The following is a 19,825-nucleotide window of genomic DNA, read 5'->3' on the forward strand; positions in this document are numbered from 1 at the left end:
AATGTACAAAATTGAAAGTGTAATGGGTTTTCATGATTCAAGCCAGCTCGAGCCAAGGGGAGCAATTGGTATATCATTAAAAAATCTGAGGCTAATTTGTTTTTAAAAGTCTCTAAAATGTTTTTAATAGGACTCTAGCTTTTAAATTACTTGAATAATGCTTGAAAGTGTTACTTGTACCTTCTATGTCATCTGCATTTTTGTTTTGTATTTGGTTTGGTATTTTTCTTCTCCAAATCCTCAAAAATGCTGTTCTAGAGGGTTTAAATTGGCTTGGCTTTTTTGGGGCTGCCCAGAGCTTTCCATCCTAAAATAGTCTTGAGAGCTTTTTGGTGACTGTTTGCACGTTAAGGTAGCACCTGTTGCCTGTGCACTGCACAGACATGTGGAAGGGGACTGTGTATGTTCTGCTCATGTTACAACAAATGGCATCAGGAGGCAGTCAGAGACACTGAGATTGAGATGCTGTTTTTCTTTTGCATAATCCATTAGTGGAGCCAGGAATTGAATACAAACCACTAGTATACCAACCAGCAGATTATGCTGCCCTTAATGATGGTAATTAACTTTTTCTAATAGAATTTTCAACCTCATTTTTTATTCTTTGTGACTTTTCACACAGCTGCTTTTACCTGTGTGCGTGTTGTGTGTTGGTTGTCTTGTTCTGAAAACTTGACTGGTCTGTGTGCATTCTCAAAGTGATCATTCTCTTCTTTCCTTGTCCTTTAAACTCAGCCTTTTCTTGCCATCAAATTATTTTCATGTAACCTCAATATCTAATGGAGTTCAGAGTAAGCATATTCTTTTTGTATGTTGTTTATACCAAGCCTATTAAAATTCAGTTGTCTTTGCAAAATATAAAGTGGTTGTCTCTGAAGTCACCTGATGCAAAGTGAGTGGTTTTTTTTTTATTTTGTCTCTCCCTCTCAACAAAACTTTTGCATTTTTCCTTTGGGAAAATTTAATGTTTGCTTTTTCTCAGATGGGCTTTCAATTCCCACTGGTAAAGGATTTTTGTTGACTGTAACAGAAAGGAGGACAGGTAATGTGTTTTGAAAATTTAGCTCTACCTGGATTCGTGCTGAGGCTGCTTGTAAGTTCACATTTCAAATATTTATCTCTCTCTGCAGGAAAATCTGTTGTGACAAGCAGACTTATAAAACAGGCTTTTCTCTGGCCATTTTCTTCTATCTACTGAAATAGAGGGGGGTTTGCCATTTCTGTCTTCAAACAGGGCACTCTTTCTAGCTGTGAAACAAACAGGCTAACAATAGCCTTAGCAGTTTCACCCTGAAAAAAAAATCAGAGGACTTCAGAAATACAATTACTCATCCTACAAGTAAAATGCAGCCACTTCTGAGTAGAAATATAGTATTTATTTAGCAGCTTGTATTTACACCACCCAGTTTTTCATGAAGAGTAACAAAGAGGCAGTGCAGCAGGAGCGATCAGTAAATGAGATTAACAGAAACTATGCAACACAAAGAATGCATGGATGCTGGACATACGGTTTTCTCCTTTGAGGGGAAAAAAAATGCTGTGGGTATTAACAGTGGTCCTGGTTATTCCAGCATTTTGTGACCACTGTTCTTCATGTCTGATGCTGCATTGTCCCTGTGGTGCTTCTCATCATGTCCCAGCATCCCATTGTGATATATGGTTGGGGAAAGTGCTGCAACCTGTATTCTGAAAGAGTGGTGCTGGTTGGAAAGGTCGTTCCTAACCCTGAAGGTTGCAGATATATTGAGATGTGCTGGGTTGGCCCTGGTCAGAAACCCATCATTGTGACAGTTTAGCAGAATTGCAGTAAGGCAAGTCCTAACCGTGCCCTTTGGAACAGACCGGGAACTGTACAGAGGGATGGAAAAGGCAATACCTGAGGGTCTCTTCCAGCCCTGTGCTTGTGAATAAATTGGTGTATAGTCAGTGCATATCATGTCTTTAGTAGTCTTCATTTCCTTGATCTCTTATACAGTTTGTTGCAAAATTTGGATCTATTTCCATTTTTAAAGCTTCATTATAACAACTTAAAAATCAAAGTAGTTTCTCTTGTATTTTTCTTCGGTGAATCTCATGTCATAATACACGGATTATTTAATATGTTTGGTGTTTGACTGCTTCTGAAAGTTTTGGCCATTGTAGGATGTAGGAGAAGGTCAGAGCAGTGATCCATTATAACATTGTGCAAAAGCTTGTCAGCTTGTGTGCGAGGAGCTTGCTTTGCTTTACCTGGAAAATGCTACCACCAGGACATTCTTCACTCCTCAGATACCAAGATCTTTACTCAGATAGGTAGAGCTTTCCTATCCTTGCTCTCCAGTGGTTGGTAAATGTGGTGCAGATGGAGCCTGTTACCTTTGATGATGAATAGGTCCTGTATCGATCTTAGGAGGCACAGAGAACAGGAGGGATGTTTCCAAGGCGATGGAGGGAGCCTGTGTCACACCTCAGCCAAACCTCTGCCTCCTCCTTCCTACCCGAGCAGGTTTCTCTCCAGGCCCCTCTCTGTTAGCAGCACTGGCTCCAGCTGAAAGCTGCAGCCCTCCATCCATCCCTTGCACAAACAGTTCAGTAGGCTGAATAGATTTCTTTACCTGCAGGTCGATGGGTGAACAAGGGGGGGTGGGATGTTGATGGTTGGTTTAATGACATTCATTTGCAGTTTGGGCAGGTCCACTGATATCTGCAAGTGGGTGTCTGTGTAGGCTTATGCTCAGAAAGCTTGATTGACAAAAGCCTCCCCAGAATACAGAGACATAACAGCATAATTCCCTACAAAGGGAGCTGCACAAAATTGCAAGGGAAGAAAAAAAGGAAAAAGCTTGTGTTCCATTTGATCAGAAACATTTGATTTAGCTCCTTGCCTGGAGCATCACTGAATTACGTGGCAGTGAGGAATGACGTGGGATTGAAGAACACTGCATTCCAGCTTTTGAATCTTCATGTCTACTGTCTATGCCCTGAAATATTTTCTAATAACATTCTCTAACTCTCTAGAAAAATGTGCAAAGGCTGCTCTGTATTCGGTGGCAGTTGGGAGTGGACAGAGATTCCTTGCCTGGTCTGTGCTGCTTAGCTCAAGGTCCTGGCTTCAAAGTCTGCTGATAAGCTGACCATATGGTGCTATGTGTAAAAGCAGCGTTGATTATTACGTCTGATCTTTTTCTTTCTAATTGTTTTTTATACACTTCACATTTTTTGTTCCGGAGCTACAGACTAGGATCTAAATAACATACTGAGCTAATAAAGACTAATGATGGGTTATACCTGGGAAATGTATGATAGCAGGGAATTGGCCTCTGAGCTCCAGAGGTCTGGCTCCTAGTAAACGACTCTTCTTCCTCCCTGTTGTCAGGAATTTAATTCTGGTTGCTGTTCTCTGGGGAGCTGAGACTGATATCTCAGTCTGCAGTCTGAATGGTGCCTGAATTCATGCCTGTGATCTTTGGTTGTATGTGCATGACTTACCCTGGTGCAGCTCTCCTGTGCTTCCTCTTCTGTCCACCTTAGTGCTAGCGGCACTCGGGGTACTTTTTACCTTTAGTAAATCAGGCCTTTCATTTGGTAGATTAAATATAGTTTTGATCCAGTGAAATCAGAACAGCTTGCATGGGTTGGGTCACTGTCCTTTCACAGATGGGTCGGCTGAGGCATGGAGATGAGTTGGCTTGGAGGCAGTGGATGGCACTGTCTCTGTGCTGCTTTGCCGGAACAAGCTGCCTCCCACGTGTGAAAATGCAGGTCAGGGTATGAGCTGGAATTTAAACAAGGCAGAGCTGTGCAGCTGTCTTGTCTCCTTTCCTTTGCTGAGCTGTGGTCTGCCTAGGTGCTGTTATCTAGAAGATTGCAAACCTCTAGGTGAGGTTTGGAACAAATTTTACTGGGTTCCTGCCAAGACAAACAGACATCAAGCTTATAAATCAACAATGACACAAATAAAAATGTGAGAAGGGGATTGCTGGGTAAACAGAATAATCATAGTTTTCCTGTGTGATTTCCCACCCATGAGACCTTCTCACACCTCTGCTTCTTTCTTGGTATCCTCTTACTCCTCCACCTCTCAGAACTTTGAACCTTACAGTAAAGCAGTAACACCATGTCAGAAATTCCACATGAAGGAATAAAACTGCCTTGTTGATATTGTCAAGCTTCAGCATATGAGCAGTGAGCAAGGTTTTATAAAGTGCAAAAGACTTGCTTTGAAGTCCTCTGATACAAAATGTTCTGCTTTCAAAGCCTCTTATGTGTTTGCTTCCCCATCCCCTACCCCCCCCCCCCTCCCCCCCCCCCCCCCCCCCCCCCAGTGTTTTCTTTGCAACCTAGAGGACTCCTGTTTGATAAGATGACCAAATTCTGTAGGACCAACTTGGTGCGGAATTTGAGGTGAGGAGAACACCGTGTGTTAAGAGGCAGCAAGTGCCGGTGCTGGAGCTGCCAGCCAGGGTGGGGGTATACGAGTGGGCATGGAGGCCTCAAGATGATTACTGGGGGGAGGCATGCTTGATTACAGCATCCAGAATTGCCCTTGCATATGATCTTACTGGAGGAAGAAGCCCTCTAAATGGGAGAAGGCACCTTCATAGGCAGCTGCCACCTCATCATTACAGCAGTACAAGTACAGCTGTTGATCAAGCAGTGCACCTGCAGCTTTTCCTGGTTCCAGTGCTGAGTGAGGCGGCTTAAAACCTTTGGACCCGTCAGCGCTGCAACGAATTGGTAACCCAGCTAGTTTTAAAATTGTTATCTCAGGTACCAGACTTAGCCTAAGGAGAGCTGAGTGCACAGTTGCCAGCCCTGCTGGGAAGCGTGTGTCGTCTCCCAGGTTTGCAGACCTAGCCCCTGTGGCAGGCTAGTGGGGACCATTGCTGTGCAGCTTGCGCTGGCACTCAGCTCAGACCAAGTTGGTGTACAGGCCGTGCTGCTGAGCTTGTTGGTAAAGAGTAGCTACGCAGTGATAACCTGCCAGATAATTCACTATTTGTTGGATTCCAGGACTGCTGTAAAAATCATTTTCAAGTTAAAAAGAAAAAAAAATGTTGGAAGAAGAGAGTATCTTGCTAAATCTTCTGCCACAGTAGCGCTTACTTTCATATATTGAAAGTGATGTGGCATATATTTAGGCAGAGTGTCCTGACTCTGTAATTATAGCTCACAAATGAGAGAAGCAAAAATGATTGTGGATTTGTATCTGGAAAAGCAAGTGCTCCATGGCCAGGAAGGAATGAGTGTTTGATAAATGGGTTGGTTGAGGCAAATGGGTTTCATCTGGTTGAGGAAGCCATTGCGGGAGGAATAAGCTAGCAGATAAGTGGAGGGTAACTGCAGCCTTTCTTCAAGAGCCTAATTGTAAGATTTGTCTGTTTTCTTTAATTTTTGAAAGTCAGTAATCTACAATTAATTCCCTTGGGAGCTTGACATATCTGCCTTGAAACTGGAGAGGAGCTTTGTCTTAAATCAGTAAGAAGTGTGATAAACGTGAGTTTATTTGCTGTAATTGTTAAATTGTGTCTAGAAGCAAAAACTGAAGTCACTGTCTTCTCTATAGGTACTATATTATTTTTGTATAATGTCTGGTGCAGCAGAGCTTTGAGGGCGTAATTTGTAATTACTGTGTCATGTAGAGTCCCCAAACAGGGGAAACGTTGCTGTAAACCTCTCTTGGAATGTATGCCTGTGTAGCTCAGGGATTCATTGTGCTTGAAAAAGAGGTGAATGCCACAAGTGGAAAGAAGACATGGCAATATGTAATCCTGCTTCATAAGCAGAAGTAACTGTACGCAGGAAGGCCATGGATGAATCATGTTATTGTGGATTTTGCACAGCCCTTTGGAACTTCCGCTGAAGTTCTCTGGAGGGCACTCTGGGTGCTCTGAAATAATTCAGCTTTTATAGGGGCATACCTCAAACAGACCTGTCCTTTTTCTACCAGAGGTTCCTTCATCCCATGAAAAGCTGCTCAGGTTTGTCCTTCCTTTTTCTTCTTAAATGCTTGTATCCTTCCTTCCCTGCAAAATGTAACCTGTGCGTGAGTTGTTAGTCTTTTGGTGATGGGGAAGGGGCAAGTAAAGGTTGGAGCTGAAACTCCCAAGCACTGTGCTGGTTTGTGCTGAGATCTTACAATCACTTCTTTCTATTTATTTCAGGTAAAGCAGATCATGGAAGAAGCTGTTACCCGGAAATTTGTACATGAAGACAGCAGTCACATCATTGCCTTATGTGGTAAATAACACACAAAAGAGTTAATGCTACATAATCTTACTTTTCCTATAGAAATGTATATTCCCTGCTGTCAGAGGTAAATGCAGGGGTTTAGATCTAAGAAATCATGGAGTTCAAGCCCGTGTCACTTTTCATTTGCTACATCTGTGTGTACATTACAAATAAGAAAGTAACTTATTAAAATGGCATTATCCAAAATAAGTACCAAGCCAAAATGATGAGGTAATTTACTAGGAAGCACTAGTTGGTTAAATAATGTATATTTGGAGATAACTGCCAAAAGATGGAGTTAAAATCTGGCAGCTGCGTTCTTCCAGCTGAAAGTACTTTGTTCTGTAAATTGTCTCAATCTATTTGAAGAATAAGGTGTCTCATTTTGAGTATAGGTGTATAGTATCCAGTCCAAAAAGTCATGGAAAGAGCTATTGCCATTTTTAATGAAGGAGAAGCAATGGAAATCTCAGTCATTTTTCTGGCATCATGCCACCAGCTAATTGGTGCGTCTCGGATCTTCACAGTGCTTCTTTGCTCTCCGCTGTGCATTGAATGCTGTATTACATAAATGGTGCATTTGAGAGACTGAGGTTTAGACTTTGATGTTGTGGACATTGTTGTATATTTTTAAATATAATCAGTGAGATATTATATTGGTGACTTTTCCTCATGACTGTAAGAATTAGCAAGAAAATAAAATCTCTTTGGAGATAATACCATGTATACTAAGGGCAGCTGCTGTTTCAGAACTCTGTGAACCAATCAAGATTCAAATAAATTCTAAAATTTGGTGGTGGTTCACCTGGTTCCTGCAGACTTAGGCTGCTGCGTGTGTGTGTTGTGACGATGGAGTGGAGCGTACCCTGTGTAGGTCGGTGGGTAAAGGGTGGTCCAATGCTGGGTTTCTCAGTAGAGGTCAGCTCCTGAAACTTCACACGAAGTACTCCTTTGGAGACTTAGCCACTTCATTCAGTGCCTGAGAAGGAACTATTGAATGCTGGTTCAACAGTTCTGAAATCTAGCCCATAATATACCAGGGCAAATAAAAATTTAACGCTATTCATCAGGCTTTGGTGTGTAGAGAAATATCACAGCAAGGTACTGCTGAGAATTAAAGCTATGTGCATTTGTAAATATGTATGTTGGCTTGTGAATTCTTGGCTGCTTTCTCTTCGTGCTTCAATTTGAAGACTTAACTGGGAGCGATGCTGAAAGTGATTGGAGAACAGCCATCATCTAAACACTTCTGGGTTTACAGAGCGAAGCATTTGCAGCCAAGCATACCCAGTTGTGTGCGGATGACAGTGGAGAGGTTAAGACAAGTGGAAGTTAGATTTGGCTGTGGAGATAAGTGGACTGTTCAGACAAAGAAGTATTGACACGTTACTGAAAGCCAAAGCATAGTAGTCTTTTACTGTTGCAGCATTGAAATTCCACCTTGCTCTGCTGTGCGTGATTATTATGTATGCAAGGCTAATCTTTCACTAGCCTGCTTGCTGTTTCCAAGTTATCTTTTATTTACAGCTTAGCAGAATTTATTCATTCCTACATAGTCAGTGCAGGAATGCAAGATTTGTCCACGTTTTCTGGCTAATGTTTTATTGCTATTCATATAGGCTGTAGCAGTTTCCTCCATTCAGGTTGTGGTTATGTTAAATATTCCCCTTTTGTCTACTGTACATTTGTACTATACGGAGGAGGAAAATGGTCCCGAGACAGAAGCAGGTGAAGGAACCCTGAGCCAATGCTGTTGCTGCAGGCTGCCTGTTTGTTCTAGAGAGCTCCTAGTGTTGTGTGTCTGTTCTCTGTCTTTGAAACTATTCTCTAAGACGTGCTGCAGTGTTGATGTAAGGGGTAGTGGGGCGGCAGCTATTTCTGTTAGAATCTGCTTGGCCAAAATTAGGAATACTGTACAATCTTTTTAATACTTCTCCCTTCCTCTCACTGTGATTCCAGTTGGTTTTGTGTTCTGAATTCTGTAGAGTCTGAAGAACTGGTAACTCTCCATGAGCTGCCTTATTATTGCCCAGCAATCCTACCTGTCCTAAGGAAGTATTCCAACCTGCAGCTGCTTTGAATGTAGGACTTAATTAACTCTAAATGAGAAGTAGGTGAAGCTGAATGTTCTGCCATCACTTCAGCTAATTGAATGCAGAAACAGTTTCCAGTAGATTTGGCTAACGGCTCCTGGCTGGGGCTCTCCTGTGTGTGCAGTTCTCTTCCCTCCCCCACTCCAGTTTCATGTGCCTCTTCAAGAGGTTTTTCCCTCCTATTTAAAATTAGATTGGCTCAGTACATGAGTCATTTTCAGTGAATCTTTGTTATAAATATAGATTTCTTGTGAATCATTTTACTCTCCTGCAAGGCTGAGTTTAGTAAGAGTCTCTTAAATACATGGTAGCTGATTTTCAGGGCCTGTCTGCATCAGTAACTGAAATTTTCCTAGCTCTCCTAGGTCCTAAATGGCTAAAGATGCCAATTAAATAGTGTGGGCCACTTTTCCTACACCTTTTTTTGATGCCTCTCTGTTACAGTACATGGGGGTTGTAAGCATAAGAAACTCCAAGACTGAGATGGCAGGTTTAGTGGTCACTCTTCAGCCCCATGCAGCATTTCTGAGCTTAGGTCCATCATCTGTTAAGCAGGAGAAGGTTGTTCATGTCATATTACTGCGGGGCATTGAGCCTGAATGGGTTTTCTCACAGTTTAGCTAGCCCTTAAGATGTGTCTCCATGGTCCTGGATTCAGTCCACAGGGTGCAGTTGGACAGAAGAGCAGGACACGTTGTGTAAGGTTCATTTGCAAATCTAAAGGAGCTTATATCGGATTTGACTCTGTGGAGATAGTTGGCATCCAGTGGGTAGGAGGGCTCCTTTCCCTGAGGCTACAGAAAACTTAAGATAGGAGAGACAGTCTTCACACTACCTGTCTAACATGCTGAGCACCGAGTATGAAGCAGTGAGTTCACCTTTGCAAGCTCCTGAAGGAAATGCCATTCTCCAGAGCTGGGACAGCTCTGTGCCACCCTTCCTGGTCCGTGGAGGAATAATGCCTCTGTGCAGGTCAGTTTGCTCATCCAGTGGGAGAGATTTGTTGTAACCACAATGTCTTGGCTTACAATCTGTAGTCTTCACCTCTGTGATCTAAGAAAAGGAAAACAGTGTGGACATTTTCATCCTTGTGGGAAGCAATGCAGACGCTTTTGCATTTGTTCTCAACACAGTCTGTAACCTAGTTACATTCCAGCTACGTTGTCATCCTATCTGGTTAAAAGACCAAGCTCTGTGATTCAGAGCCGTACTGGTTCAGTTTGGACTGTGTGCAGTGCTGGGACAAAAATTCCAAATTCCTTTGGGCTACCAGGTTGCTGTTGAATGAATTTCACTGGTATTGTGTTGTCAGTCAGAGTATAATGAAATGACGCAAGCTCTGTGGATATTTGTAGCATCTTTAGTGGACAGGCATTTCTGTTAGAAACTGGATGTGGATGTTTTCAGCCTGGGTTATCTGGTGCTGTTTCCTTAGTAACGGTAGCTGACATCGTGTGACGTAAGTTCTTTGCTTCTTCAGCTGAGTGCCATCTCTGCAGGCACGGGAGAGCACTGTCACTCTCCTGCATTCTTCCTTTCACCACCTTGCCTGAAGTTTTCATGACTAGTCATGTCCTTGCCAGCAATACTGGCCCTTTCCAGCTTTTACATTTCTGAGGGAAAGGGGAAAAAACTGTCTCTGCAGTTCCTATTGTGTGTTTGCCAGTAATCAGCAAGTAGGGTTTTTCAGTTCAGTGCATTATACTTACTGTGGTAGTCCAAAAAGCACCTGCAGTTTTGCTAAGCCGCCTTCTGCATGGTTGCCCATCTTTTGATCTGATAGTAATAAGCAAAGAATTGAAAACCTGTTTAAATCAGCTTCATATAGCAAACATAATGGAACATGCCTTATGAACAGATTCAAGAAAAGGTTACCCAAATGTTGTTCTTTATGTCTTTGAGGGTTTGTAGCTTGTGTCATGAATCTCACAGGACTGGTTTTCTCCAACTGGTCTCTGTTATGCGTCCAGTCAAGATCTTTCATTAACTTACTTTTAAATATTTCTTCTCTTTTCCCCTTTTCATCTAAAAAACCAAAATAATTGTACAGAAGGTTTCACAGAAGCTGGAAATGTACCAGATTAAGGTATCTTTACTCCAGATGTACAAAGTCAATTCAAACTGTGCTTCATAACACTGTTTATCCTGTTCAAAAAAAACCACAAAAAACAAGCCCTTCAGATACTTTCAATATCTTTGAAACCAGCATTTTAATGTTTTTCAAAGAGCTGTCTCATTTCCAGTGGATGCATTTAATGTGAGTGTGATGAGCTCTGTTGTCCTATCTGCTCAGCAGGGTAGCACCAAGGAATCAGGGCAGCCAGAACTGGTGCCTTCAGCAGGGCACAGGCCAGTTTTGGGGGTCCACATTGGAAAAGAGAAACTTTGGGAAAAGATTCTGCAGACTGATCTTCCTTCTCTGCCATTCATCCAAGTTATTGCATCCATGGTGGAACAGGTGGCTAGATTCTGTTCATTGCAACAGAATGGGTCATGGGGACATTTGTTTAATGCACTTCATGTTTTGCTTGTTTATTCTGTGAGCAGAGCTGTAATAACTGCCAGTTATTCTCATGCTGAAAATAATTGGCATAGATTTCAGGTGGATTATTGAGAGCTGGGATGTGCCAGAATCAAAACACATATTGTTTAGGTGTAAATCTAGTGTGCCTGCTTGCCAAAGTGAATGCAGATACTGCATTTTGGGGGAAGGTTGGTGGTAAAAATGGTAACTTGGGCACTGTCAAACATGCAAAACTTGGCCTTTCAATGAATATTTTATTCAAATTAGAGAAGGGATGAACTGCACAAAAAGCTTTTTTTGGCCTGTATAATAAATCTGCTACCAGTAATTAAACTAATTAATTAAAATGTACAGAATCACTTTGTGGTTGAAATTAAAAGGCCAGCTCTGATTTTGAGCTTTAGAACGGTATTTAAAGTTGTGCTTGAGGCTTCTTGTAAACCTTCTTTGAGGATAGCAGGTTGGCGTTGCACATCCTTGGGATGTGAACAGAGAGGAGAGAGTTGTGGGTGTCTGTCACTGTCCCTGGGAATTGTGCTGCTAGACCTCCCCAGGGATCCATCTGGATCAGTACAGGAACTGTGGTGGGAAGCGATGGGTTTATCACAGGGGCATTGCCACTGGCTGTGCCTTTCCTCCCACATCGGTGGCTGGTGTTGATTTCCCCTGGAGGAAGGATGATAGCTGCAGCAGTTGCATTCCTTGTAGCTGTGCTTGGTCCATGTCTAAAAACGATCAGTGTGATACTGCTGGATGGCTTCAAAAGAAGGCCTTTCATCCCTGTGGGGGCATTCCTCCTTAGAGCGTTATGGGCAGTACTTGTAAAATTTTTATTTATTTATTTATTTATTTTCTTGTGGCAGGCAAATTTCTTCTCTTTTGCCCAAGTAATGATAGAGAAGGTGTTGCACCAAGGAAGCCCTGTTTGGTGCACTGCAGTGAGAGGCTTTTATTTGTTCTGGAGCCTCACATCTGCACCGCCTGTTTCTAAGCTCTCAGAACGCCTGGTCTTGTTAACTGGCTGCCTGCCAGCTGCAGTGTGCATCTGCTGGAGTGTCTGAACTTGAACTCAAGTCAGCTGGGAGTAGGCTGTAGGTTTGGATTTGCTGTTTCAGGCAGCTGTGTCTGGGTTTACCATACTACTGAATTTTTTTGCTGTCAAAGGGAAGACCTGTAGATCCAAGTGTCTGTCTGTATTGCATCACACGTTCCTGTTGATACTGAGATGTTGATGCAAGCGTGACCAAACCACTTGTAAACTAGAAAGCAAAGAAGCTGAACTCAAATTCTATAAGACATAGACACTTTTCTATCAAAGAAAATGACAAAACTCCTATTTTTTTTGTTTCCTTGATACTTTAGAGATCTCTTTTGGTATACTTTGGATACTTCATGTGTACTGTTTCTTTCCATTTCCAGTTACTAATATAATTTGATTTACCCCCAGTCTTGGCCACATTCCTTCAGAGGCATTTGCAAATATATATTTTTCCTTACCTCAGTGTCATTTAATTATCTTTGCTTTCCAGATCTGTTCTAAAGCTGCATTTTATCTAGACCAGACTTTCAGACCAGAAACGTTTACCCCCTTGTAAAACCAAGCAGAAAATTTGCTATTTCTGAATGTTAAGTTACTGTCCTATCTTGATAGATTTGTTGAGTATACTTGCTGCAGAACCTGCGTTTCCATGTGCTGGTCCATTCTAGACTGGATGTGCAGAGAAGAGGAACAGAGTCTCTCCTGTGAGAGGAGATGAGAGAGCATGGCTTGTTCAGCCTAGGAAACAAGCAAGTCCCCTTGATTGAGCTGCATTAACCACAGGTTTTGTTGTTTCCATTTCCATTATGCATATTGCTTTTCTTATTAAGTGATGAAAATTACTGTGTTTTCTGGGTACTGCTGTGCTTAAATATTACATCTGGGAAAAAAAAACAAGAAACCCAAACACCATGTCTTGATCTGTGCCGTAATATGTTGAGAAAGGTTATATGGTTTGACTGCAGAGCTGGATCTGAATATTAAATGAAGGTGTTTATACATGATCTGTGACTGCATTTAGTCATGCATGCAGCCCTTTTAAACAAAAGAAGGATGTGATCACTGCACTGGGAGGAGCTTATGATATAATGAATTGACGTTGGTAAGCAGACCTTGAAGCGGTGCTCTTTCTCTGTGTGAATAATACATTGGAGAGGTGGCCTAAGGCCTTTCAGTGACTTCTACCATCCCAAAGTGGGCAGACACTTGCCTGAACATGAACTGAGTGCTGACTTGCCCAGCTGCTAGTCCAGCGTTTTCTGGAAGCCCCTGCTTGTGAAACCTTTGGTGGTTGCTGGACATGGTAGCAGAGCGAGGGTGAGTGAGGAGGTGGATGTATGAGGAGACCCGTGTGACAGCTGCATGGTGCTGTGTGTGCACCTGGCCAACTCTGCAGCATGCATCCTTTCTTCTGTGGGTGACTTCCAGGTCTTTACACATGATGTGCCCAGTGAGTAGTATCATACTACTTCTCAGTACGGTTTCTCTTATATGCTCCTCTAAGTTGTGAAGTAGCTCCTTCAGTTTCCCTGCATTTGCTTCAGTGCAATGAGACTAGAACGTGATCTTTGGCTTTGGACAGGTTGTGTTAAAGCCAGAGGTGGACTCCAGGCTGAAAATGGCTGCTTCTGTGAAATACTCCTTAGCTGATATTTATATTGCTCTTCAGGTAGAGCAATAGGAACAGGAACACTGTTTTGTCTGTTTTAACCTATGTGCGTATTGCATGCAATCTGCCAGTTTTACCCATCCCTCATGTACTCTGTGGACTTGATGCCACTGATATTAGCCTGTGTGGTGGTTTTGAGGATGTGAGACTGGAATTCCTGTCACTGTTATTTCAGAGACTTTTAAAATGGGTTTTAAAATCTCATTCAGAGTTGCTGACCCGGTGCAGTAAGTATCTTTGAACTCTGTCTTGGGGTGTATCTCCTGCTGTGTACTCTTGCTTTCAAGCTCCTAAAGTGTCTCCATACATCAGGACTGCAGCAGCATTTACTGGTCTTGGGAGGAAAGTGGAGGAAAGCTATCGCACACAAGTGCTTTTGAAGCGTCTGTGCTTTAGGCTTTATTTCTGTGCTCAAGAGGAGATCTGATGTGGGGGCCCCATACCCGTCCATTACAGTTTCCTTTCACCTAGCCCTGGGGCACCTAGGCTTGGATAATTGTCAGTGTAAGATGATTTCTTCTCAGCAAATAAGAGGGAAATGTTATTTGGAATAGCTCTGTATCAGTGAGTATGTGTTCACAGCAGGACTGGCAGATTCTGAGAAGCAGAATTGTTCTTGGGTCCTGTTAACATTTTAGAACCAATTCAGTCTATGACGTGATTGAAGTTAATCTGTAAAACACTAAGATTAGACTTTCTATGAAACAATTTAACACTTACCTCCCAGCTTTAATTAGGTGTCATCACAGCTTCCTAAAGCAGGTGAATGCTCAATTAATTTTGGAGGTGGTCGACAACAGGAAAGTAGTTGTGTGGCTGGATTTTCTGCTACATGCTTGGTCTGGAATTAGTTTAGATCTTAAGTTTCAGGGTCTGTAAATGTGTGCAGGAATACAATCAGATAGCTTCAGCTGAAATCCTGGAAGTCTCTGTCAAAGCTGGCAGTGGAAAACCAGGAAACCTTTGAACATGAATATGGCTGGTGACTCCTCAAGAGTAGGTATCTGGGGTTTTTCAGGGATGGTTAGTGTGTCTGGGTTGCAGGATTGCCTGGTAGTGCTGGTTAGGAATCTAAGTTGCTAAACATACTTAAGGGTTAACCACAAAAATGTGGTTAGTTGTGGGACTGTTTTCTTCACTGGTCTTAGGATGAGTTGTTATCCCATTTTGCACAAAGTTAATTGTGTTTGAAAGAGAAGATCTAATTAGGAACCAATGACTGGATGATGCTGGAGCTTGTGTTCTGTTTTTTCTCGTTCAGGACCTGAAATCCAGGCAATTATCAGAGTCACCAAATGTCACAATTGCCAGCCCCAAGCAATGAAAAATCATGAGTCAGAAATCTTTTCCTTTGTGGCCCTAACTTACAAGACGGGATTAAAGTTTGTGACAGGAAAATAAAATCAACTGAGGAATAGAAATGTATTTCTTAAATACGTTTCTTATCTGGAGATTCTTATCCAGTGGCATGCTTCAAGATGGTGAAGCTTTCAGAAGAATATCAAATACTTACAGACTTGCTGTAAAATCATGGAAGGTGGCAGTGTGGGAAACTGATCTTTCTTTGGTTTTAAGGTGAGAATTAAGTTCCTGATAGAAGCCCTTTCTCTGCCTCCTATATGAAGTATGGCAACAAAATGGTAACAGATGAAAGGAACAGGATATTTATTTGGAGCTATTCTGGAACTCATTTCTGGAGTGCCCCGAGTGTCCACACAACAAGCTGTTCCCATCAATTTCAGCTGGAGTTACAGCCTTCAGTTCCTCTGAAAATCAGCCCCATTAGGAAGAGATGCCTTATGCTTTAGAGTTTTTAGGTGATTCCCTTGTGGCCTCTAAATAGCACAGTGCTCCTAAGTTGGACAAGAAATTAAGAATTCAGTTTCCTCTTTCTTTTTTCCTTAGCTCACAGAAATGTAACTTAGATAGAAATAGATGTAAATAACTGTTGTCCAACCAGATAGCTTATTATTTAAATTCTTCTGGCTTTTAACCCTTGGCATTGATACTTTTAAAAATTTAGTTAATCTGCTATGGAAATGCATGTCTTGTAAAGAAAATATGAGCCCCTCCCTGTTTTAGTACTCCTATTTGGAAAACAAATGGAACATTTTCAGTGATGAATAATGCTTATAAAGTAGTTTACAGAGATTCTACCTTGCTTCATAAATGTGTTAGCCCAAAGAGAGTACCAGAGGTGATCATAATTGGAGAGAGGCAGAATTTTTTTCACACAAATTTAAAAGGTGTTTGATTGTGCTCCAAAGATGACTGTTTTAAAGTAATGAGTTGTGTGCTATGGAGGAATAATAATCATGATAATAATAATAATAAACCCAAACGCCACCCCACCTCCACCCCCCAAAAATCCCCCACAGCCTGGAAGAGAGTGAATATTAGCTCTGATGTGAAATGAAACCATTTTTGAACTGCACAATTTTTTCAATTTAAGAAGGCAAATAATATCTCTCATGGGTTTTAGAGCACTTTGCTAAACACTTTAGTCCTGGGCCATTGAATTGGATCATGCTCAATTATTTAGAGGAACCTCTGTAATTTTATTTACCATTAATAGTGTTTAATGGAAACACTTCCATTTTCTGAAGATTATTGAAATTCTTGAAGCTTAATGGTCAAGATTTTAAAGAGCAGTAGTCACCAGCTTCCAGCCCTGATGTTTCCCAGCCAGAGCTATCTTTAGAAGTGAGGATTGTCCATTTAGATATTTTTTCTCCCCCCAGGGATTTATGGAAAATGCCATGGCTGTGTCCTGTCTGTGTGGCAGAGCAAAACACAAGTAGCTTGACTCCAGGTGTACTTTAACCATTAAACCACAGAGCTTGGATGTTCAGTTCCCAGTAACTGCTGGTTTTACCTTGCTTCCAGGGCGAAAAGGTGCTTTCTCCTGGTACGGATTCAAACCATCCAGCTAACTCTAAGCAGAGTTTTCAAATTAAATTGTTCTTTTATAGCATGTTTTCAGCTTTTCTTTAACAGTGAATCTCCTTTCACATGAAATCTCCAAGAATGAAATGAAAAGTTTTTTTTTCCGGTAGTCATCAAGTGTGATTTTGCTGATGGACTTTTCCAGGCAGAGTCTGTCTCCCCCTAGACAGCTGCACAGAACTAGGTCCTGTGCATTCCTGATCACAGATAACGTCTCTTTGTGCTGTTGTAAGATAAAAATACTTGGTGTTCTTCTAGTACCTATCACCTGGGTAGTTTCCTTTGCATGAATTCCAAGTGATTTGCTACATTAGCACTTTAACAAACACTAGTAAAAGTAATAGATACTTTAAAGGTCTTTATTTTGCAGCTTGAAATAAAAATGAAATTATATATGAAAATAGTTTGCCCTCCCAGTTGATTTAACATTGGGCGTATTGACTTCTCAGCTGACAGTCAGAGTAACAGTTACAGCAGAAACACAGTGCCTTTTAACTCCCTAAGGTACCAGTCTCTTAGCAGTGCTGATGTTCTAACATAACCATGGCTGCTGTAAATAAGAACGTGTAATAAATATACCAGACTTGTAGTGAAGCTGCAAGCTTCACGTGTCCACAGCCTTGTGGTGAAATGAGAAATGGGTATATGCTAAAGGAAAGTACTGAATATATCAGCAATGGGAGAAACGCATCAGCATGGATAACTTGAATGTGTGTAGCTATTAAGGGATGCTTTGTTGTAAAGCATGACTTGTACTTAAGTGCCAAAGCATTAGCTTGAAGTTGTGATTATAAAGAAAATATTTAATTGGACTTTACTTTTATACTTCTGCTTCCTCGTCTTCTATGAAGCAATTTGTTCCTTTGTACGAAGGGTACTTCCTCTATCTCAGTGACATATAAACTCTTTCATTGTGGAGGTTTGTGCACACAACCCTGAAAATTGAGAAGTGATTACAGACATCTTTATATCATTCATACTATGATATTTAAACCACAGCAACAGAGGTCAGAGGAAGCTAGAAGTTCAAAATTAATGCTTTTTTTTTTTTACTGCTTTTTATTCTGATAGGTGAGGGAATCCTTCCATCTCGGTTGCAGTGGTTGTTACGTGCTTGGATTTGATGAATGATGTGTTGAAGATCAGGTGAGGCAGGTAGGAGTGAGAGCTCGGCTGCAGGACAGTTCTCCTTATTATCCTTGTCTGGTGTCCCATAAGTGTAGTTGGATTTGCCAAATGAAGTCCCTTATTTGCATATGAAGTCCCCTTATTGCATTATATATCTCCTATATCTGGAGAGTCTATGATCCTTGGCATTTGAAGACAGGATGTCAGATGGGGATTGAGACTTAAAACACATGCTTGATACTCAGGTTTTCCTCTCTTCCGTAAAATGCACACAGCAGTGCATTTGGACAAATGCAAAGGAGACCCTTTGAACAAAGGAGCAAACTTGGCATCTTCTCTGCAGTCATTTGCTCCTTAGCTAGTATGCAGGTACAGCTGGGTATCTCATCTGCTCAGTATGCATTTCTCAGTGACGTAGCATGCTATAACTTGGTAATAAAATGGGTTTCAAAACTGGGCAGGTCTGTGATTAGCTAGGTAATGCAATAGCAGCTAGAGATCGTGATCATCTGATTGCTTCTTTATCATCCTCTTTTCACTTGTTCTTATTTTCTTCAGCCTCATGAATTCAATTCCCTGTGCACAGTTTCCATGAAAACAAGGTATTTAACTCCGGTATTTCTTCCTGTCTAAGGAAAATCTCAACTGCTAAATAAACCCCATAAACAGTCCTTCCACAGGCTGTCTTTTCTCTGCTTACCACCCTTCCAGCCCCACCCCTAGAGCTCTCTTATTTCACACTCCATTAAGTCATGTCAAGATACTCATAAAGGCAAGAAAGGAGAACACTGAACTTGTTCACCTGACCCTGCAAGAAGCAGCCTTGTTGAAGTCATAAAAAAGTGACATTTCCAAAGCTTGTTGGGGACCGTGATTATTTGGACTGTAAATCAATAACATATCTGCGCTTAATTAAATTCAGCTGTGGATACTGCAGGGCTTGTTCCTCAAAACTGGCTGGAGTTAATGAATTTTTAGGTGGCTGCTGTCAGCTGAACCATACAAGGGAGTTACCTGAGTTGTGTTGATTTATTCCAAGTGCAGCGCTGCTCTTCCAATCTATACATAATGAATATCTGTGTCTTTCTGTAGCTAGTTTTTGTATATATTTATCGTTGTAAGTATAGATAGTGACAGTAGGCAGGCTCAGGATCGCATTGTGCTATGCTCAGGAAGCTTACAGTGATTATTTACCCATGTGCGTGCATACATATAAATGAAAGCATGTGTATGTGTGTACAAACTACCTGTTTGTACACAAAGCTACCTCTTGATGTCTTTCTGCTGTTATCAGTTCCTCCAGAAACAGCTAAATCTTAATTGATTCTTATGTCTTTTTACAGTGTCACATTCCGAAAAAGGAAAATCAGGTAATTTTCTTTAAAACAGGCAAATTACTTCATTTTCCTAACCCAGTAGTTCTTCTAACTATAACACCTAAAACATTTTGTGTGCTACCTTTTTAGGCAGCAATCTGAGCTCTGCATTCTGCGGTTTGCAACTCCAGGGGGATTACCTATTTTGGGTTTCTCAAAAATATAGAAAAGTGGGTTTGCAAAAACTCGGTTTACCTAACCCTCCATCCAGCTCTTCTCCCCCAAGGTAGTTCTCTGTCAAGATTATTTTTTCCCACCCCTTAGCTCTACCATGTAATCTTGATGTTGTTTCCATTGTGTGCTGGTTGGGTTTTATGCACGTGTGTCTGAGTGTGGTTGTAATACACAATCTCTGTTTTCAACGGATGGAATATACATGCTGATGCACTATGGAAATGGGGAAGGGGAGTGTTTGTGCATACCATACCCATTTGTGTATTCAGTTAAAATTTCTTGTCATTTCTGATGCTGTCTGGCAGAACAATAGGAGGGTGCGTATATTGTATTCAGGGTAGATGAATGAGTTCAGTTTGTTTTCACCTATTCCCACAAGCCTACAAGATGAATGCCAAGAGCCTACCATAGAAAATTGATTTAAATCCAAGAGCTGGCCAAGAAACAATGCTGATTGCCTTGCAGATTACCAGAATGCAAGAAGCATAAGCAGCCTAACTGGAAGGCAGTGAGCTTTTGGAGGCCTTCCTGCCCACAAAAGGAGAGACTTTCCTGGGGAGATGTAGAGGTTTTCAGGCAGAAGAGTTTGTCGGTACTGCTTTATTTCACTGTGTAAAGTGTGCTTTTACTGCTTCAATCCAGTGCTTAGCAAACAGAAATCTAATT

The 19,825-nt window shown here is 41.5% G+C and overlaps 1 protein-coding gene across 6 annotated transcripts in view; it reads left to right on the plus strand.

The window, feature by feature from the left end:
- The window catches only part of SGSM2 (small G protein signaling modulator 2), a 61,591-nt gene that overhangs the window by 2,290 nt on the left and 39,476 nt on the right, over positions 1-19,825 (plus strand). For all 6 annotated transcript variants that reach the window (XM_055796549.1, XM_055796552.1, XM_055796551.1 and 3 more), the window contains exon 2: positions 6,144-6,219. In XM_055796549.1, the coding sequence (XP_055652524.1) occupies positions 6,144-6,219 (76 nt within the window). The remainder of the gene's footprint in view (positions 1-6,143; positions 6,220-19,825) is intronic.

The sequence above is a fragment of the Falco peregrinus genome, chromosome 2 (genome assembly GCF_023634155.1).
Source record: "Falco peregrinus isolate bFalPer1 chromosome 2, bFalPer1.pri, whole genome shotgun sequence".
NCBI classification, from domain to species: domain Eukaryota; kingdom Metazoa; phylum Chordata; class Aves; order Falconiformes; family Falconidae; genus Falco; species Falco peregrinus.